General features: G+C 43.5%; 1 protein-coding gene across 1 annotated transcript in view; it reads right to left on the minus strand.

Moving 5' to 3' along the window:
* Positions 1-22,870, minus strand: part of BRINP1 (BMP/retinoic acid inducible neural specific 1) — an 89,594-nt gene that overhangs the window by 23,108 nt on the left and 43,616 nt on the right. The window contains exon 3 of the mRNA XM_074846419.1: positions 4,790-4,980. Coding sequence (XP_074702520.1) covers positions 4,790-4,980 — 191 coding nt within the window. The remainder of the gene's footprint in view (positions 1-4,789; positions 4,981-22,870) is intronic.

A 22,870-nucleotide genomic window follows, 5' to 3' on the forward strand; every position in this document is an offset into this window, starting at 1 on the left:
GCCACTTTTAAACAATTCTCTCTGACCTGGTTTCTAGAAGGAACAAGTTATGATTTAAGTTGCAAATAGGACACAGGTACATAGGTGGGTACAGGGAACAAACAAATGCTAGTTGTACCTCTTCAGCTTCTGGTTACCATGCAAAACAGCAAGGGCAGGGGGCTGAGTGAAGGAGAGAAATCACAGGAAAGAGCAAATGAGAAAGTTAAGTTAAACCAGCCACCCTTTCTACTTTTTTTTTCCTCCTCCTCTCCTAGAGTCTCATTCAGTGATTTTAAGTGGAGAGTGAAAAATATTGTGAAAGATAAGGGACAACAGGTCATTTTGAGACAGTCATCACAGAGAATCTAGGAGTGAAGCAGTTAAGACCCGACAGCACCAAACTTCCTAAATATTAGCAGAAACCTGAATCTAACAAAAGATACATGAAAAGGACACAAAGCTGAGAAGTAATATTTACCTGAAAGTTCCATTTGTGCTGTATGAGCCAGATTAAAATCCAGTTCATTCTTAACATAAGGCTGGCGTTATAGGGGTAAAAAGGTAGAATACCATCCTGCATTCTTAACATTTGAAGTTCTGATTTTAATAAATGAAGATAATAGATACCTAGGGTAGGAATGTGCCATTTCTACATAGCTCTTTTAATGAGAAGAATGGTACTTGTTCTGATTTGATAGATGAACCACTGATGAATTCATTGCCTCTGGCAATGATAGCATGGTCAAAAAAATGCATCACCACTTTTTAGGCCAAGAAATATTTTGCTCTTCAGCATTTTTGTCTTTTTGTTTTTTTAAGAGAACAAGCACTTACTTTTCTTAAAAATTCGTGTTAGCTGAAATAGTTTGATTTGTCCAAATCATTTCTTTTACATACATGCAAAAAAAACCCAAACCACAGTAAGCCCTCCCCCTTGCTTTCCCTGGAAATTTTCCAGCTTTTATCTGGAAGCCAAATGCCTGAAAAGAAACCAAAAATATTCTGGCTGAAAATCAAAATATTTTATTAGTTTTCAGTTTTTCAAACGATTGGTATGTTGAAGATTGAGCCTTTGGCTTTGAGACGAAAAATGGAAATTTTTAGTGTAAAGAAGATACCTTTCATCAAAAGAATCGATCAGTTGAAATCTTTTAATTGGCTTCACGGGAGCTAAGTAGAAAAGTTTGGCATGTAAAACTCTCTCTTTAATATTTTGTTAAAAATAACATGCTATCCTTTGACCACAATCAAAGTTGTAGTAGTAACACTATCATCATTGTTACTTCTCACAAAAACACTTTCCCTGGAAAATGACCAGCTTTGATGTCCTTTATCACCATTAACATTATTATGTGTTGGGCGGTGTGAGGAGACCTTGGCAGGGATGAAGGCACTGTCACATCAGACTCCATCCACACAAACAGCAGAAAGATGGTTCTTGTCCCAGAGGATTTAAACCCCATGTATCTGATGAAACACAACAGGGGTATACAACAAACAGCCGGCGAAGCACAAGGTAATAAGATGACTGTGATTAGTGTGAGGAACAGCAGTCTACGCACACCAGATGCCTGGCTGCTGTCAATGCATTTTCAAGTTTCATCTTTGAGGCGAGTCTTACAGGGAGATCTGAAGGAAGGTCAGACTTTGTGACTTTTCATGAGGCAACTCTTTTGTCACCAAAAAGGTGCCTGCATGGAAGTTAGCCAAAAGGCCTGGGGGAAGATAGGCTGGATTGGTGTGAAAGTGGTGTATTTTGAGCCAAAAATTTTGTGTGTCTCATGTAATGGAAGTATTTACCTGCATGGAGATGCAGCAGACATTAATGATGCTTTCCCTCCATTTCATGAGGCTGTGAAAGGAGAGGGAAGACCAGGGATAATTCTCCCCTTAGCTGTGATTCTCAGAGGAACCTGTGGGATTCAGGTATCAACCCTTCTTCAATTCCATCAGTAACTGGAAAAAACAGCTTTTTCTGGAAAAATATCATGCCTTCTTTTAATAGCCAAGGTGAAAAAATCAGGATCTTTCAGTCCAGACAAGTTAATTTTAGTAGAGGAATGTTGATATTGGAGATCCCTTGGACAGAGAGCAACCAGAAAGCATGGGCCGAATTTCATCAGGCAACAACACTGGTTTCAGATCACCAGGAGATTCACCATTAGCTTTTAGTCCCCAGACAACACAGAGCAGACAATGAGCAGTTGAGACAGCTCCTAGACATCAGACAGGAGAAACCTGTGCTCTAGGGTAGCAGAGATCAGCGATTTCCCCACAAAAGCTGTCATTTTTCCTCCCTGAGGTGTTTGGACCCCTCCACTGGGAGGAAGAAGAAAAAACCAGGAAAGCAAAGCCCAGGATATTTGATGCTTCTCCTGAGGGACAGATACTGTCCCTAGGAGTGAAAAGGGCTGAGCAGAAATAATGTTGCTGAAAACCTATTCTGTATACATGTGTGCAGGCCTGGAAAAGCACAGTATCCCCATGGAGAATGCGCATGAGAAAGCAACCCTTAGATCAAGAGAGGTTAATAGACTTTTGCTGCATTATTAAGTCTTAATTTCTCGTTTATTAAGCGGATGCTATGTTCAAAGTTGTCTTTCCTTCAGGGCTTTCCCTGCAAATTGGCTTTTAGCTCTGTGTGCTCCATCCCGGAGCATGGATGCCCTCAAAATGACCCTTCACCAATCCCTTTGTCAGAACAAAACTGGAGCAGAGCTGGTTTTTTATTAGGCTCCAGGGGAACCCGGCTGCTCTCTAGGTTGAAAGGCATCAGAGCTGTTCCTCATGTGGCCAGGTGTGAAAATAGCTGCTGTATTCAGGTGGGCTGGCCTGATCCATCACCCAGCCTCCTGGGGTCCATGCAACAGCTGGCATTTAAAAGCAAGACAATTTCCTGTGTGTTTGTCACTCGTTTGCAACTTAATAAGACATCAGGCTAAGTTACAAGTAACTGTAATCCAAAGCAGAATTCTTGTAACTTTTCTGAGGAGACATAGGTCTTGGGAAAGCAAGGGTGCCAGGACATGTCTGGTTTTATATCCCAGTGGTCTTGTTTAGCCCACAGACTGTGATTAGAGTGTGTCCTCCTTGCATAATGCATGCCCAGCTTCATCTACATTTTCTTTGGGACTGCCATTGCCAAGATAAATCCTTCTTTTCTCCCCTACCATTGCTCACCATGCTCTGGGCTGATGGAGCATTTAGCACTCCTCTCCAACACCAGTTCTTGTTACAAGTCTCTGCATATTTAAATTTGTTGTGTTGTAAAAATCAGGAGAAGAAACAAGCCCCTGTGAATAATTCACAACCTCACCCAGGCAAAATTAAAAATATATTTTACCATCAAAGGTCTTTCTTATTTTGAATACCCATGGATGTGAGTGGAAAGAAGAAAAAGGCATGTCAATGGGAAGAAAAGTAAACCCACTAAACCAGTTCTCAACACTTTACTGGATTCTTACTTGGCTGGCTTGGGCTCTGTGAAATATGGCCCTGAAAAGCAATTTTCTCAATAAAAATGAGTTTATCTTTACGCAGACTTCATTAAGGTAATCACTTGTATTCTTCAGTGCATGGAAACCCACTTTCACATTTCTTGCTGATGGAGTGGATGGTTTGAGTGCTTGGACTGGAAGAGCAGCTTGAGGATCTTTGAAGGACGTTTGCCATATGAGAGGCCATTTGACTTCAATGGATCTGAGCCAATTTACCTACCACCTAATTTGTGCATGAATCATATGCACACATCTAATCTCATCTCTGTCTCATCCCAGTGTCTGCAGAACGCTTTGGGAACAGACAGATGGCCAGAAATTCCTCAAAGTTCACTGCAAACTTCACAGTGCGGCAAGGCTGGAAGTCAGGTACATTAGAAGAAGCAACAGCCACAAATTTTGTACTAGAATTAAGACCCTTGACCACTGCAGAATCGCTCTTACAGATAGTAGTTCTCATTTAAATATACACCCGAAAGGGATAAAGAATGGCAAAAAAAAGTACAAGAGAGAAAAAAAAACAAGTCAGCAGCAAATATCAAGAGGAGCTGATTTTCACCCCTCCTGTTTTTAACAGTCAGTACTTGAAGTGTTTATGCAGCACCAACAGCCGTGCATGCTCATGTGTTAATGGCCCTACAGCACTCTGTCTTATGTCATCACCAACACACCCTGCTTGCACATGCAAACTTCTCTGCTGTCCTTGCCTATTTATTTTGAACTTTACTTAACTATTGTTTTTTTCAGAAGTCTACTCCATGTTACTGCTTTCACTTATGCATTCAGCACAGGCCTTTCTGGCCGTCTCTTTCCCTGCTGCACACACTCCCTGACCAACTCCTTGAACTCCCTTTTCCGGGAGCTTTTTAAAATTCCTCCAGTTCCATCAAGAAAGGCTGCTTTTCTCCCTGCATTTGGCTTCATTCTGAAAAAAACAGAGGGATCAACACATTCTACTGTCAGTTTAAGGACAGAGGGGCAGGAATGACAGACAGGCTCCCCGGCTAAATGAAGCGTGTTTATCTTGATACACACCAGCACACAGACGCCATTGTCGGAGGAGCACAGGTGCACACGTATCACAGATGCTGAACTCACACGCATTGCGCCATGAATTCATTTGCAAAGGCTATTCGTACTCTGGGGATTTTCACACCATCTGACGGGCTTTGGCTGGGGGAGATGCAGCCTGGCTCTGTGCTACCAGCCAGTCTCCATGCGGCATGGCCAAGGTTTGCAGGTGCTGCCCAGTGCCTTCACCACCCCACCGCCAACACCCGTGTAAGAAAACAGCCCAGGTTGCCACCTACCTCCCAGGGTAGCAGAGATGAGGATGTGGGTGCCGTACTTTTTGATGATGGTATCAATGAACTGCTGTGTGGTGGGTCTCCTGCCCAGGAGGCGGATGCTCCTCTGAAACTCAGGCATCAGGGGCAGTGGATTGTGGAGCAGGTCCCTCCGCTCGATGGCTGTGTTCCTCACCTTCCAACGGGCAAACTCCCTATGCGACAACACAGAAACACAACAGGGGTCAGGTTTTGAGTCTGGAGAGGCAGGGAGGACCAACAATGGCAGGAAAGGAGGATAGAGAAGGGGACAATCCTGTTGGACATCCCCACATGGATACACACGTGAGGCCACAAAGCTAGACAGAGGGGAAGGGGGAGGAGAGGAAAAGCAAGACATTACTGCACAGTAACAACACACTTTGAGGATCAGGGGCTGGGGCGATGAGGAGTTAGCCTCAGAGTCTCCAGGGATGTTTGGCAGAGGGCTGAATTTCTCTACAGAGAAAGCAGGCTGGTCCTTTCACCCTCACACATTTTGCGGTCTTACACCTCTCCATAAAGCAGCAAATTCTGATTTCTGTCAGAAAAAGAGCTGGTCAGTCAGACAGACTGTAGATCTAGACCAGTCTGATCATTTCTATATCCCTGTGTCCACAAGACTTCCTGGCATGATTTTGCAAAGCAAGGCTGAAGGAAACACACTTTTTCCAAACATCTTAATCTTTCAGCACCAGGAGTGCAGCAAAAGACCATTTTGAAAACAATACATTTGATAAGCCATCTAAAAGGATCGATTCAGTTATAAGCAGAGGCCAGGATGAAAATGGAGGTTGGTTGCTTTTCTTTCTTTTTTTTTTTAAAAAAACCCTATAAGTGATTTTCAAATCCCTTCTTTTAAACTGATAGCAACTGGATAAAAATAAAGTTAATGTTTGCAAAAGCAGCTCTTTATTGCAGGTATCCATTTTGAAACGACACAGAGGGAAATGCCTGGAGAAAACCTTGCACACCTGCGATCTAAAAATCAGGCCTCTGAAATACATCACCAGCTGAGCACCTAAAAGATGAGAAACCTATTAATGTCTTTTGAAAAATATTGAGCAAGGCCTTCTTAAAAGGAAAGGATATTATATATAACTACTCTCCTACAACTCACCTGCACTATCTTAAGCTATCTCCCAGATAATCAAGTCACAAGCTTCTCTGTCACTTTTCATTCATTTATTCCTGTAACTCAGGTTTAAGACAAAAATTTCATTTAAATAATAGGAATGACAATACCTGGCACTGACGCAGCACTTTCTATCAATGTGTGTCAACCAGCACTGGCAATTCCACTTTGCTGGTAGAGAACCTGACATGCAGGCAAATTTAGGAGATGCTCTAAGTCTGTTGCAGATCCAGGATCACAAAACAGATCTTTTTTTTCCCAGGTTGATTCTACACCCAGTCCACTTTGTGTGTGTTAGGTTATTTTTCTTAATACAATTATTTATTTTGATTGCACCTCATCACAACACCCCAGGCTGCCTAACAGCAGTTGCATTCATCAAAATAGCAAAGTGCCAGCTTTTTACTTCAAAATATCTCCTTACACCTGAGCTAATATCCCTTCTGTAGCTCCCACGCTTTCACAAGCCAAGTAAAAATGCCAAAGCAAAACACCCCTCTTACCACATCCTAAGAGTCATTAGTGTCAAACCTTGAAATCAGTAGAAACGTCAATCTTTCCTAGAAAAACCTCTGTCAAAAGGCCAAAAAAGCCCCGTACACCAGGATCTTAATACCAGGAGTGGAGAAAACATAGGCCATTGGCTCCAAAGTTCTCAGCAGATAATGAATACATTACCAACCTCCATGTATTCACTGCAGAATACAGGTTTTTTTCTCTGCGCTCCCAGAATAGTGTAAAAGCCCAGTACTTAGTATCTGTGGAAGGGATATGTTTGGGGGTCCCACAGTTGATTTTAATAACAGGTGAAACCTTAAAAGGCAATTAGCTTCTCTCTGACACTACACAGAGAGGTTGCTCTAATCACTACTGATTAGAGTTGCAGTCCCAGGCCTCCCTATACAAGGCAATCCCCTTTGCATGAAGAAGGAATGGTCCCTTCAGCACCTACGCTGCATGAGAAGATGCAGATCTGGATGCTAAAAGGCAGGCAAGGTTTTATAATAAATAGAGGTTCCCATGTTCCTATTATAAAGATCATAACTAGCAAGCACAGAAATAATGCCATCTGTGCTTCCTCTCCAAAGAGACAGTTATTACTTCCTGAAAAACTCAAGCACACTTTTGCTCTGAGATTACTTCTTCCTGCAAGCATTATCAATAAAGTCAGGAGTGACTAGAGCCCTCCAGAGCCAGCATGCTTTCAGAAAGGGCTGGGGGAATGCTTCATGTTCCCCCTCAAAGCACAGAGAGTTTGCTTTTGTTACTGTCAAGTCCAAAGCAAAGTCCGTAGAGCTGAAACATGCAACTGATCAATTAGGGCCCTGTTGATATATCAGCACCCAAACCCTGGGAGTGTCTCCATTCAGTCAGTGTGTGGAGATGGACAGGGCACAGTTACAATAGGACCATGGAGTGGAAAGCAGTGGGCAATAAAGATGGAAGAAGGTAGGAACAGAGAAGTAAAATTCAGTAAACAGTGTGTTCAAAGGGAAACTGGGTTCATTTTTTACATCAGCTCCAACATCATCTCATGACACCACTGTCAGGAGGCAAAAGGAGGAGTTTAGAAGAAATTATTGCCATATCCTCAGCCTTGCCTGATGCCAAGGGACAATTCCAGTTGCCATTCACACAGTAGACAAGCCCTTGGAATAAGCCACATCTAAAAAATCACAGTGAAGGAGACTTTTCCACTCAGTTCTTATGCATGACATCCCTCCCCAGGGCTTCCTACTCCTAGGGCGTATCATTGAGGTAAAAGCCCAGTTCTGTTATACTCTCCAAATGCTTGGATGTGTGGCTTCCACAGCTGATGAGAAAAGCTGAGCAAATACGTTATGATGAATAATTTATGCAACTAACTTAGATGTTTATCTTCTGCTCATAGAATATCCATGAGCCAGTTACAATTCCCTCTAATTTATGCATTATTTGAATTTACTTAGTGACATTTTTTAAGCTTGCCTTTTTTCTTTAAGGTTTTGCATAGAGTTTGGCTGTATTCTTTCTTTGGGTGCTGTTGATTGGTTGGGAATGGTCAAGCAAATGATATGGTATTATTAAGCTTCCTGATTAGTGACCACAAATACATCTTAAACTTGGCTTTCCCAGTTCCAGAATATTTTACATTGAAAGCAGTCCCCTAAATACTAGCAGTCTGCCATGCAACCCGTAGAACTCTGTGCTGTAAGATGCACCCGAGGCCAAGATTATGATACAATTTCGGAAAACAGACTTAACATTAATGGATATGGATAATGAAATCATTTATTATTATTGAGGTGATAAAGAGATCTTTGCAGGGAACAGTATAGCTCTGGCCTTAGGCAATGATCCAACCTGTAACTCCTTAAGTCTGTGAAGAAGCACCCCCATGAACAAGTTTTCTATTAGCTTTCAGTGCTACTTACTTGCATTTTTTTGCCAAAGCAGCTGCTATTGACCAAAACTGAATCCATGGCACTGGGCTAGGTAAGCATGCTCTCGTGTTTGTCATCACTGAATCCTTGAATCTGTGAATCTTTGGAGGATCTACCAAGGCCTTGGATTCATGGATGATGTGTGCAAAAGGGCAGTGAAATCATTCCTCCCAGAAATCACTCTCAGATGCCATTTCACAGATCATCGCTTCTCAGAACCATCAGTGACACCACAGTCTCAATGCCACTGACTGGAAAGCACAGGTGAGGCCTCTACAGGTCTCAAGGCACTTTATAAAAGAGAAATATTGCACTGTTCCTTGCTCATTTTCCAGTTGAAGAAGTTGCAAAGACTTGACCAGGATTATGATCGCACCCCATGATACAGTTAGATTAGTACAGAGTATTCTGACCCTCAGGGGAAATCCCTAGCAAGGACTTGAACTTCTGCCAGTGGGGAAGCTTTTAAGGGCTTTGGAAAGATGATAAACCTCTTAGCAAGGAGGAGGAAGAGTCTGTATCCCTGATGCAGAGATGGGATAAGGAGAAACTATGACCTAACGTCTGAGTAGTGGGGGGGAGAGGCACTTGTCTATGCTCTAATGTCTCGCCGGTGTAGACAGCCCATGCTAATGTGGAGCGTACCCAGGAAAATGCCTGCCAGGTCAGCGGAGGGGAATCTGCACTCTAATGTCTGGTGAAAGCACTGAAGAGCCTACTCTTCTAATGGCTGAAGGGGTAGGAAGCAGGGGGAAGGGAGACGAGAGGAAATAGAGGGATGAAATACTGCCTGAGGGAGGCAAATACACATAGTTCAGGCCTTCCTCTCTGTCACAGTAAGGAGATACATTTTATTTGTATATGTCTATATCTGAGAAAAATATTTGCCCCTTCAGAGCTTGTGTTAATGAGCTCGCCATCAAGGCCATGCATGTCAGAGACCGAGGGAGCCACTAAGGATGTCTCAGTGCTCATTAGCACTATGACCCCTCCAGGGAAACAGAAAAAAGGGGGAAAAATATGGAGGAGGGAGGAAAATTCAAAAGCCTGAAGTGGGTACATCACCCAGACCCCCCACTGCACCAGCAGAGAGGCTAGCAGAATCCAAGGTCTTGAGCATCTCTACCCAGGGAGAGAAGTCTGAAAGAGAGAGGCCATCAGAGCAAATTAAATTCCCCATCTTCAAATGGCCAAGGCCACCAAAGGACACAAGTGAAGAAACAAGTTCAGTACAGACCTCGGGGGCTGGCGCTGGAAACCAAAAAGAAATTAAATGCATTAAACAACGGTTGAGACAGTCTCTTTGAAAAAGGAAAAGAAGCAGAGCAGGAAGACACTGAACAAAGCCTCTAACTGTCATGCTAACTAGAACACCCCAACACCTCCTGCTGCAGGATATATTGCCTTCAGGGCAGTTAGCACATCCCACTCACAGCGCACGTTTGGCAAACAGCACCAGCCCCATCACTCCCTGGAAACTGGGCAAGGAGAAAGCACCAGCTCCTTTCTGTTCAGCAGTTCTTTATCTTTTTTATAGATCATAGCTCAAAAGCCATCAACTGCTCCCATAGGTGATGAGCAGACAGAGCCTTTCAAAAGGTGGCACCCTCTTCAGTAACAGCAAGATGCAAATGTTGCTTAATGTCCTCTACCCGGCATACTGCACACATTATTGAGTCTCTGATGTCAGTAGGATCCCCAGGCAGAGACAGAGAACTCCTAGAGCCTTCTTCTCTCCTGGATTTTGGTGTACACACAATGGCATCTGCCTAGACATATCTTTGCCCCTTGTTTTCACATAAACACCTCACAATCATTAAGACAGATGTTTTTGGACACCCCTATGTATGCTGCAGACAAGTGTTATTAGCTGTTAGAATGAGTGTGAACCAAAACAGGCAGATTTTAGGTCTTGCTCAGGTAAAAAACAAGTTTTGTCTTAGCATCAGGAGCTTAGCCCAAAGTCTTCCAGAATCCTCCCAGACGCTCCTACAACAGAGCTGTTGGTTTGGGGTTTTTGTTTTGTCTTTCCTTTTCTCAGCCTAATTGTCCCAGTCATGGGCTGTACAAAGTCACGTTTATCTGCAGTCGCCAGGGCGATAGCTCTTCCAGGTTACTGTGAGCCCTTGACTGCAAACAATGCCACGGGGGCAGGATACGAGCATAACAACAGCACTATAATGCTTATCTTTTACTGCCAGATCTGGCTTAATATGAGTCTGTACAGGGTATCTGTGATTACGGTGGGGTCAGTGACGTTTTATTTCTAGTCTGTGCCCTCAAAATGCCAGACAGCCCCAGGCTGAGCAGTGCAATATTCCTTTAGCAGTTTCCTCTACAGCTTGGCCTCTTCTCTATCTAGGCCAGCATGAAGAAGTCAGTCTTCAAAGCTGAGCTTTTCAAAGGACCTACAAGAATGAGTTTCCTGTGAGGGTTTGGCACTCATCCCCCCTAATCTATTTAAGAAAACTCCACTCCATAGATTCAAACTAGTTCCAAATTAGAGAGAGGATGAAGCTCTGTCACAAAAGAGAATAAAAAAATACAAAAACCTAATTCCATGAAAGTATGAAAAAGAAATCACTTAAGCTGAAAGTCTGACAGCATTTTGCATAACAACCAGGCAAGCAGACAGGCTCATGTATGACAGCTGGCAGGTGAATTAGATAAATAAATTGACTATTGATCTATTGATAAATGCTGTGGTGTCTGCAGGAGTTTTATTCCTATAAGGGCATTTACCTGGGTAGGACTGAACCCAAGGAGAAGACCGTCAGTGTTTGGATGATTCAGCAGAATCATATGGCAGAAATAAAACAACGCTGTTGGACTACTTACTGCTTCACCTGTCTCCACAGGACGATGGAAGATCTTCTGTTGTTTTTAACTTGGTCTATACTTTGACCGTGTGTTTGGTGTTGTCTGAGGTATCTGAAACCTCAACTGCTTCCCCTTTCCTGGGTAATTATTTAGCCTGTTGGATTTTCCTGTTACAAACAGAGTTTTGTTTTCATCTCTCTGATATTCTTCTTAAAAATATTTAATTGTTCCAAGGGTTGAAAACTTTTTTGTAGAAGGAGAGGAAGGTAACTAATAGGTCCAGAATGACATGAAGTTTTCAAGAAGGAAAAAGAAAGAAAATTGCTTCAAAGATAGGTGGATTTCATGCAACCTTGAAAGCGCCTTGGTAAACAGATTGTTCCAGTACCAAATTAAAAACCAATCAGACAGACATGACTGAGTCTTGTGTTCTCTCTTAGGATGGGACTACACTTGGGTCTCTTAGGAGGCAACATGTAATTGTTGGGCACTGAAAAGATCGATTTGTTTAAAAAAAGATGAAGCTGGAATAAATTTATTACTAGAGAGTCAAAGAAGAGTGATTCAGCATAGGTAAGTACAAGTTAAAAGATAGGTCATTAAATTTGATCTTTACTAAGTTTGCTTATTATTAAATTATTAAATTTGACTATGGTCAGGACGTGGCTATGATTCCTAGCTCTGACTTCAAATCTAAACACAGCTACCATTGCAATCAGGCAATCACAAGCAAACAGAGCAGGTTACTACCCCTTCAACTGAATGGGGTCACCTCCAAGTTACATGTTTATGCATCCTCAGATAACACATAGTAACTTCTAGACTTCTTCAACACAGAGTAAACTCACCAGCTGCCTTCATCTGTCATCTATTGATCTGTTCCCATATTTCACCCGAGTCAGCTGCTACAATTCCCTTTCATCACATCCATCAGGTTACAGTGCAAACTACTTGTGGGACATTTATTCTGCTCAACTTTCCCCATAATGCTCTTTGTGCTGATTTAATTGCAAAAAGCACACACCTCAGGCACTAGAGATACCCTTTCCAACACCAGCCTGTTTAAGCCTTGTCCACCCTGTAGACTTCCTTGTAAGTAGTTCCCATTACTGTTAACACCATTTCAGCTGTTTTCAACATTGGGCTGACGGCACTTCTAAGCCACTACAACTTACATAGCTGTTGATACTAGCTGCTAGAAGCCAGAGTGACATCTCTACAGGAGCTCCCAGAGTTGTTAGCGCCGCTGCAGCTTAACAAACATTATCAACAATAGGAAATGTTCTGTTCTGCTGCTGTTTTCTTCCTAAAAGCTTACCTAAACCAGACATGGTTTATTAAGCTACCGAGGAAGCTATTCTAACAAGCTGCAGGGACCTGTGCTCCAAGCACTGGAATGGACAATATAGACACCCATTGCTTTACTGTGAATTATGATGAAAAATCATGAGAGAGGCAGCCAGAGCAATTCCTCACTAAAATACCTGAGGTAGCCTAGAGAAACTCATCTTTGAATCAGGCATTTTGAGTTCTATAGTTATGAGTACAATGACACTGATATTATTTTTCATAGCATGGTCTCCTAGATTTATGTTTCTATGAGTTTGACCCAGAATTTGGGATCAAGTAGATCCTGGGAAGTCAAGGAGCTGTCAAGAAGATGCTTTCAGAGAGCAGCACTTTTGAAGCAATAGATGGAAACATCCAAGTCATTGGAAGGAATTTTAAAGTAGTCTTGAAGAAACCTGGAATAATTGGTACAATTTTAGGTTCTCTTCTCCACACTTCTTCCAATTTCCTTCTTGTACACTTCTTCGATCAACACATGATCTTTGTCCAGAGAGCTGATGGCATACATCAGCCAATTAGACTTAGCCAACAACAGGTTGGAAGGGAGGCTAAGACACAGGATGGTCAGTCAGTTAACTAAGGCTGTATAGGAGCATGGGACATAGACAGGAGAAGGCCCCAGATTATTCAGTCTTGTGTTGTAGCAATTGGTATGGGGGAAAAGAAAAAAACAACCAACAAAACAAAAAAGGAGACCCTTTCACACTGAAGTGTTTGTTTGGACTCCTCTTATGGCTAAGTAGTACATGAAAGTATTTAAATCTGTTACTTTTGAAAGTAAGTTTGAAATAGAAGACAGGCAGACAGTTTTTAATTTATAGAGCAGATAAAAAAATCACCCCGGGGAGAACTGGCTCATGTTAAGTAATGGTGAACACTCTTTACCCCACAGAGCCCTTCAGCAAGCTAGGCCTGCCTTGCCCCAAAATTCACCATCTAGATTCACTGCTTACCAGTGTTCATATGAGCACAACAGCATGAATCAAAGGCTGTAACAAGAACAGTTTGGAACAAGTCATTTCATTAAATTGCACTTGCTTCATTTCTTGAAGATATAGGTGTGTGGACTACAGGCTTTTTTCCTCATTTTAGCTGTAGCAAGCTGATAACCTCAGCCTGTGACACCACAGCCCCAAGCTTTGCTCTTTACTTATCATGATTCACAGTTAACTCAGATGAAAAAACTGTGAAAAATGTGGACTTGAACCTTAATTTCTCACGTTACAGGCTAGGGTACCTGTCTACTGCACTACTGGCAACTTAAGCACAGCATTTGTCAATGCTGGGAAGGTAAGTATTGGAAATTTAGCCTTGATTGCCCTTTTTCTCAAAAAGCACAAAATTTTCTCCAACGCAGCATGCAACCATGTTTCAAAACTTGAAGTGTTGTTAGAAAATGGAGCCATCACCCCCCTCTGGTCAGTTGTGCTACTCACTTGGCAAATGCTCAAATTCACCATGTCGGGAGATAAAAAAAAATTATGTTAAAATACAAAGCCCCCCGTTGCCTCCTACACCCAGCAGTGCCCTCATGGCAGTCCTGGCAGAGCCATCTGGGCACAGCTACCACACTGGTGGGCTCAGCAAGAGAAGGCAGTGACAGGAAAGCTGTCCCCTCCCGCCCACCCCCTCGCCCCTGAGTCATTCTCAGCTGATGGAGACGCTAGCAATCCTGTAAGGCAGGTACTGGTGGGTGGCTTGGATGCCTAAAGGCAGCCAGTTGGCAAAGCCACCCGTTTACATCAGGGATCTTGTGCTGCAAGCCAGCTGAGGGGCTTTTGTCCAGGTTAAGTGAAGTGAAGGGGGTCCATACCCTTCCCTGCCAGTGAATATCCTTCAGCTGGAAGGGCATGCTCCAGGCTGCATGTAAAGAGTATGTAGGGAAATCATGACCTGCAGAGATGCAACAGGACAGACAAACCAATCACTGCCTGCTCCTAAAAGCATACCTAGATCTAACACATGGTCACCAGCCTCAGAATAACCCAGAACATGTGATGAAGAATAGCATCCTTCATCACCCATGCCGCTGCAAGGGACCTTGCAGAAAGCATTCATGAGTACATGGTGGAGGTGTAAGAGTGCAAGTGAACAAAAACTGTTTTGACATCATAAAATACAACCACACTCCCCTCCCACACTGATCTTTCCTACTTTATTCCTTTAGTGTTGTGACATTATTTCCTCCAAGTTGGTTTAGGAGAAAGCAGTGGTTCCTTCTCATGGTTCCTCAGAACACCCATTTCTGGGCCTTCACCCTGAGAGCTGTGGCTCAACATCCCTTTGGTTTCCAAGCTGTGCTGTCATGTTCAGGCCACTCGCCAAGGGCTGCTATTTTAACAGTGACATCCAGCAAGCAGGGACATACACTGTTGCTATATGCAGAGACTGTCCCCTCTCAGTATAGGATTCGGATGGTAACCGGGCCTGAAATTACTAGTAAAGGGTATAAGGTAAGAGGCAAAGGGCTAAAAAAAAAAAAAATTAGGATGCAGAGTATAGCTGCAGCAAAATTCAAGCCATCCATAATCAGAGACATTTTTGCTTTGTTCAAGATTAAAAAAAAAAAAAACTGTCCCAAAAAGCCTGTGACATTTCAGAATTACAGTAAAATTGAAGAAATTTTCTCTAGGAAAAAGGTGACCCATTTCCTCAGACTACATCCCTCTTTAGCAAAAAAACTGAACACAAGCTGTGAGAAAGCCTTGAACAGTCCCTGGTTGCTCCAAAATCTCATTTCAACAAAAATCAGTTTTGATGTATTTAATTTTCATTCCTAGTCATGCCATTTCAAACTCAGACATGTTTTGATGAAGGAAATAAAAAGACTACAATAAAATAAAAATTCAAAAACTCTTGAAGAAAGGCAATCTTTTTGCATTCTGCAAAGTGGCCTGCAATAAAAAGACAACCATGATTTTTGTGCAACATTTCATAAACGAAAAGCTTTGTTTTTGTCCTGTGCTATCCAGGGAACAGAGACTAGTGAATGCAAATGCTTTTGTTTTCTGAGATCTGTTTGTGAAGCTCTGAAGCACTTGGTTATTCAGGCACATGCTTAGCAATTTCCCAATCATGAGTCATGTTTCCTTTAGCTGTTATTTGTGACTTTGATACACGGATCTCAAAGCACTTTTAAACAAATGTGTCATTGTAGACAGAGAAGCTAAGGTAGCAGGAGATGAACAGCTTCTCCAAGGAAAAGACCCAGAATACAGGACAGCCATGAACAAAATTAACTCAGGTCTAGAGGCAGGACAAAGTATTTCACCAGCAAGGACTAAAGTAAGTGGTGGGGTCATGGCCAAACTCGCTGCCCATTTTGCCTTTGCCCATCCTGCCCAGGGTCCTTGCTGCCTGCACAGGGCTCAGTTTGGCAGGCTGCAATGCTTCCCACAGCATACTCAATAAGGCTAAGGGTCAGGGTGGCAAAGTGCAAACACAACCCCACAATGGACACAGAGGACAGAAGCTGGGCAGAAGTACGTGCCTATTAGAAAAATCACCACTGCACATAGATTCCCAAATCCCAGCCCCTTGGGGAAGATGCAAACAGTGAAAAAACATGAAGTGGAGAGAGCTGGAGTCATGCCACAGGGGGAGTGTTGGACCTGATCTATAGCAAAAGCAAGAGGGATCAAATGCACACCCCTGGCATTTATCTTCCATGAGGTAATAGGACCCCAAAGGCTGTGAAATCAATCTAATGAAATGCAAACCTCTTCCTTCAGAAGGCTATGTCGATTGCCAGCTCCACTGTGTTCCAATCAGCAAAGAATAACATACTGGATGGTCTGGGAGAGAAGGTTGAAGACCTCTAAGGCCTCCAGTGATGCTAGCCTGTACCACTTCAGGTTGTGCCTGTCTGAATTCCTACAATTTTATGAATATACCATAGCCAGGACAGTTTTAGTGTAAAGAGGACCATCAGAGTGCTTCCTTAACCGACTAAGCCTCAAACACACCTAAAATAGCTGAGAGGGGTTGTTATACCCATGCTGCGGGCATAAAATCTGCAGCATGGTGGAGGGAGTTCAGTGAAAGGGCAGTACGTGCAAACTGCCTCGCAGTGCGCACAGAGCCACATAAGCACCTGTCTGCACAAATGGCTTAATTCAGCTACAAAGAAAAACCCACTCATGCTAAGTTCCAGATGTGAAATTTAGGTCTCGGAGAAGTTAAGAGCAAAACTTCCTCAACTTCAGTGCAGGCAGCATCCAGCCCACATGCAAAGGCAGTCTTAAAGCCCAGCAGGTCTCTAAGCTGCAAGCAGAGCTCCTCTCCTGTATGAAAATTTAGGGTTTGGGGCAGCAAGCTGGAGCCAAGACCTGCTGCCAAGCAAAGGGCACAGTCCCCTTCCCTGAACACAGGGCTCTTTCCTATAGCATAGGATAAAGCCAGCTGCAGAGATTTATAGCCTCACCATTCAAGGTCTATTTAGGGGGAAAGAGAGGTCAGCTGTGTGGGGAGGGTTGGGGATTTGGGGATTTTTTTTTTTTTTTTTTTTTTTTTTTTGCGGGGGAGTGGTGTTTGGGGGTTTTTTGAGGGGGAGGTTTGGGGTTTTTTAAGTTTAATAGGCACTTCAATAGAGGGTGAAGGGGGCTCTTATGGCTCAGATTTTCATTTTGGCTTGGAAGGTATTTGCTTTGCGCTTTTATCGTGGCTTGGGAATCCTTTGCTGAGTCTGGGTGAGAGCTTCTATGAGGTTGGTTCTTTCCCTCTCGCCTGTGCTGTTTTCTTTCATGGTAGGCTTTTTTGTTTGTGCTAAGTTAAAGTCAGGATCTCTCTGAGGCAAGATACTGGAAACTTAGTCTGGGGGGATCAGATGCTGCAGAAAAGCTAAGACCTCCCTTCATGGCTATTTCAGGGGGCGAGGACTGGGCAAAGTGAAAGCAGCAGCTCTTATGCTATCTAAAGCCATAGATATGGCTGAATAAGGGATGATGTGCTATTGCACATCTGAGCCTCTACTCAGAAATAATGAACTGGACTCCAGAATTTTGAAGCCCATGCATATGTATATATTTATCTGCTGAACAAAACAACAATATCTGCAATGCTTTTTATGTGCCTTCTGGGTTTTGAGATTTAAAGACTCATATTGTCTGGTTTTTCTTTGCAATCCTAAAAGATACCCTATTCTTATTTTTTTAAATGGAAGTTGTGAGTTATACAATTATATGACTCAAGCCTGGAGTACTTAAAGAAGACAGGAAAAAGCTAGTATGAATACGCCAACTCTTACAAATACTGGAGAAAAAAAAAATTAAAAATCTGTGCAGTCTAGTAGAGCGCTGGTCCTAACATTTCCTGCTATGGAGTACAAACCTCACAACTCCCAGTGCCTGAGCAAGTGTCAGGAAGAAGGGGGACAGGTGAAAGTCTGCCTCCTTGCCAGGGGCTCAGTAGTTATCCCCTGGAGTATGGCCCTACCCTCTCCTGAACTAGGTAAACTGCCCAATTAGCTGAGCGGCTGCTCAAGCCAGCAGGATTCTTTTTAGCACAACCCCTCCAATCCAAGATACGCAATATTTTTCTTTCTCCTGCTCTTTGGTGGAGTTGCTTCCCCTCTTCACACTTCCCAGCCCTCCTTGTTTTCCCTCCGCACCGTTGCATTGTGCCAAGCAGTACAGATGTAGGCTCCTACAGATGATATTCTCGTGGTAGGATGTAGAACCCGATGTAAACTTCAATCAGTTGAGGGCAGGGGCTGTTGCAAGCCTGATGTGGGGAGAAGCATCCTAAAACTGCCTATAGTGGGAGGAATACCTGAAAGGAGGTTGCAGAGAGCTGGGGATGAGCCCCTTTAACCAAATAATAAGTGATAGGACAAGAGGTAATGGCCTCAAGTTGTGCCAGGGAAGGTTTAGACTAGATATTAGGAAGCATTTCTTTACAGAATGGGTTGTTGGGCATTGGAATGGGCTGCCCAGGGAGGTGGTGGAGTCCCCATCCCTGGAGGGGTTTAAGAGGCAGGTTGACATAGCGCTGAGGGATTTGGTGTAGTTGGGAACTGTCAGTGCTGGGTTAGCGGTTGGACTAGATGATCTTCAAGGTCCTTTCCAACCTAGATGATTCTGTGATTCTGTGATTCTGTGAATCAATTATAGGGCCCTGTGCAAGAGCATCACCCAGAGGCCTCCACAGCAAGTGCACGTTTATCTCAGACTGTCGCCAGCCCTGTTTGTCCCTGAGCCTCGCACTGTCACTCGCAAAGCCCAGTTGCTGGCACATTTGCTGATATCCGGATTTAAGAAGCAGCGACTCCATACTAAGGTGCCTTTCTGCAGCTCTGCTCTGTTTTAACTTACTCCGAACAGGGGATACACTGTGGTATTCCCACTGCCCTGAGCCCCGTCGCCCTGCCTGCCCCTGTCTCCTTGCCCCATGTATCCCCGTGTTTGGAAGGGCAGGTGGCGGCTGTATTTAAAGCCTCAATCTTCCTGGGCACTGAACCATCACAAACAGCGCACTCATCAGCAGTGCCGAGTTTCACTGACTGATTGTTTTCTGATTCTGTTTGGCATTTTATCCTGGCTGCATAGAAAACTTATTATAAAATCATGTTTGTGTTCCATAGATTATATCTGTGGCTCACTGTGGCGGGAGTATGAAGCATGACAGACAGAGTCGGAGGGGCAGGGCTGATGAAAGCCCCTGCCAAGGTGATAGGGGCCAAACTGCAGTGCAGTCGCAGTGTTTGCAGAGATGAAAATAAGAGCCCCTTGATCAGCCCCAGGTTATCCTGGGGGTAGTTTAGCTGTTGCAATTCTCCTAACCAGATCTGTGCCACATGCCACAAATAAATGTTCTAAACACAGATTAGTTTTATATTAGATGACTGAAACAGTCCCTGCTGCTATTAAAAATCTGTTAGTCTTTCCCCCCCATGGCCCCAGGCTAGAGCCTGCCATCCAGTCACACCTGTATCAAGTCCAATAGCCTGTGGTAGAATTAGAGAGAATTATTATTTAGGTTTTCAGTTGTCACTTGGGTTCTGGGAGCAGCCGAGGCCTGGGAGATGTAGTCTGCAAAGGGACCACCCACACTGTCCCAGAGGTTTAGGGGGGAACATTCTTCAAATGGCAAAATGTTGTGCCTGGCAGAGTGGGAGACTGGAAGCCTGGAGGGTCCTTTTAGTCCCATGTTCCTTGGGTTGTGATGCCAGATGCTAAAGCCTCTCTGTTCTTCCACTGCCTTCCACATGAGCCAAAAAAAGTTGTCCTGTGAGATCAGCTAGGCATGGCAGCAGCAGAAGAGACACTCTGCATTGCATATACCACAAAACTAAAGACAACCCTTTTCTAACAATACTTTTTCCATCTTCCTCTTGGCTACATTTCCTGAATGCCTCCCAGCAATGCACAGAGCAGCATGACTAGGATCTGACTGGTGGCATTCAATCTTCCTTCCCTTGGCCTTTCTCCTGGGGAGAGCTAAACATGTGGACTAGCATTTTGTCAACTGCTTGACACAAACATTCCCCAAACAGGAAAGGTGTCCACAGGAAAAGGTCAAGTAGGAAAATGGAGAAAGTACCACCTCTGGAGAAACAACTAGACCTGGCTTGTTGGAGAGGTGGAAAAATGTTACAGCCTACCTCTCCCCCGAGTTGTTTCTGGTCTCTAAAACATGCAGTTCAGGAGGGGGTTCCTCTCTTTCCCCCATCCCTGAGCACAGACAGATCTGCCAGGTTCTCCTGCCCACTTCCAATGCTTTAAGAGCAAGCGGTCACGCCTCATTCACACGTGGCGGGTGCTGGTGGTGCAAGAGGCTTCACATCAGTGGGGCTGGCCATCTGGAACAACCTTCAAGTATCTCTCTGTCTCATTGACTCTTTGTTCCATTTCAGTCTCAGCTGTAATTGTATCTTTTTTTCTCTCCTCCCTTGCCTGCGACTGTCTTATTTTCTCTCTCATACTGTCTCTGCTGTTATTTATGATTTATTCTCTGTAACTGTCCTATTTAATCCTGCAAAATAGTTGGAGAGATGGTTTCTGTGGACAATGTTGTAGAAAGCAAAGGGATCCTGTCATTTATTCATCAAAATGTAGCTGACTAAACGCATCCAAGCATCATGGGAGATGGAAATCTCACACCACTACCCAAAATTCTTTTCTGCCCAATACAGATAGGAGCACAGTGTGAAATGGCCACAATGCCTTGGAGAAATCGTCAGGGAGGTGCTTATGGGACTTCTGGCTAAAGCAAGCAGCCTTGGGGATCAGACTGGGGGCTCCTCTCCTCGCAGTGAGCTTGGGGCATCACCTTACTCTAAAAGGACTGAATGCCCTTTCCTGGAGGAGCAGCTTGTGAAGTCACACAGGCCATCGTACAGTCTTCATCCAGGGTGGAGCGTGCTCTCCAGAGCCCATAGTTCCTACTGTCTCACCATTTCTGGAAACCCTGGGATCTGCAGGAGTCGGATCATCAAAACACGATGAGACTGTGAGGCTTCTTCCTACATTGGGATTTTTTATCATGCGAACGCCACGCTGCAGCTGGTTCTGGGAAGGCCTCTGCCCACACACTAAATAAATTCTGGTGCGGTGCGCTGCTTCTCTATGGAAACCGTACCCTGCATTTCTCTCTATAGGATTTTTCTCATTTCAGGCTCCATAATAAATTAACGAGAAGATGTTTTCTTTACACCAACCATAGGAAAGACTCTTTTCTGTACTCGATTAATCTTTAGTGATCTATATTAAATATTTATCTGAAGAAACGAGGCCTGTATTGCAGCAACATTTTCTATTATGAGACTTTATCATATCAAAAGATATTTTCCTGGCTCTGACTCCTTCATATATACCCAGGCAGAATTTCCAATGGAAGGGCACCCTTTTTTTTTTTTTTTTTCTTCTGTCTCTCCCAGTGACCTTTTCCCTCCATAACAAGCTGCTGATATGTTAGAATTTACTGGGTTATAAACATTTTTTATCGAGTAGGAGGAAGCTGGGTGATTTGGCATCAGCTTCCCTAATAAAACCCAGGGGAGAGGCTGTGATGTTTGACACCAATAAAGGCATGGAAGAAGCTGCAGCCTTCTGGGATGCTGGTCACGAACAAGGGGAGTCAGTGAGTGTCAGTCACGTAGCTTCGCTCTGCTGAGGCACTTTTGGAAGGAGGCCAGCTTGCTGGCATGGGAGAGGGAGCTGGGAGGGACCTGGTAAAGGGCTTCTCTGTTCTTTCCCAGCGTTACCAAAATTGTGTCATCTATCACACGGAGCAGTGAACTGGGATTCCTAAACCCTCTTTTCCTGCAGCTGGGAGGTGGGGAGACACCAAAGAGTTGAGATATCTAAGAAGGGATGAGGACCTTGGCGTTGGGTTCAGGCACTGGTCCTACAAAAACATGGAGAACTCAGATTGTAGTTTGATCTTGAATAAGTAGTTGAATTTTCCTACCTGAGATAGACCTGGCATTGGCTATAGATAAACAGAATTATAACTATTTTTATTGAGGTAGTGTCAAAAGGAACCTCAGACACAGGACTCTGCTTGTGGTGTCAGGTGCTGAACAACAACTCAGCAAAAAAGATGGTCCAAGTTTTACCAAGAGCTCAGAACCTAATACGCCTCTACCTCCCAAGGGAGCAGTGATTTAAACTGGTCAATAACTAACTCATTCCACAAAAGCCTGAATAAATCATCTGATGACTAGATATACACACATTATAAATGTTTAGTTCTGATAATATATGACTGAGCTGTTATTTTGACAAATAGCTAGTGAATAATATATTTGATGAACTGCATAATATTTTACTAATGATTAATTTATTCATTCGAAACAAACAAACAAAACCCAGCATTTTCCTCAGCTATCATAAGGAACTCTAAGTAATGGCTGCAAAGAGCTTTGAGATCCCTGGATGAGTGGTGTCTGTTATTCCTCCTTCTATCATTGTGTATTTCTAGTGATTTATTACCAGGGATAATAAATTCATGGCTTATGTTATGGATGGCCTCATTTAAGATTGTGACAGACCCTGTTCAAAATCTCCTGATTTTCTAATGCCTACTAAAATCTCCAGGAATTTGACACTTAGGCAGTTAAGTACCCACACAAAATGCTTAAATACCTTTTCTAAGTTTGGGCCAAGCTTATCTGAAGCATCATCTGCTGCTTCTCACTGGAGGCAGAAGTGCTATGGTTGGGGATAGCTTCAGTAGGGCTACTTACTACAGGATGGCGGTCTATAAGATTTAGTTGAGGATTGCCCTGACTGTAGTTCTCCCTCTCCCTCACTCTTAATCCCATTCAGAAATATAATTTCTGTGAGTTCACAGAGAAGATAAAGGACCAAAGAGCAAGAGCGCTTCCTCAGAGCTTTT

Source organism: Strix aluco, chromosome 20, assembly GCF_031877795.1.
Source record: "Strix aluco isolate bStrAlu1 chromosome 20, bStrAlu1.hap1, whole genome shotgun sequence".
Classification (NCBI taxonomy): Eukaryota; Metazoa; Chordata; class Aves; order Strigiformes; family Strigidae; genus Strix; species Strix aluco.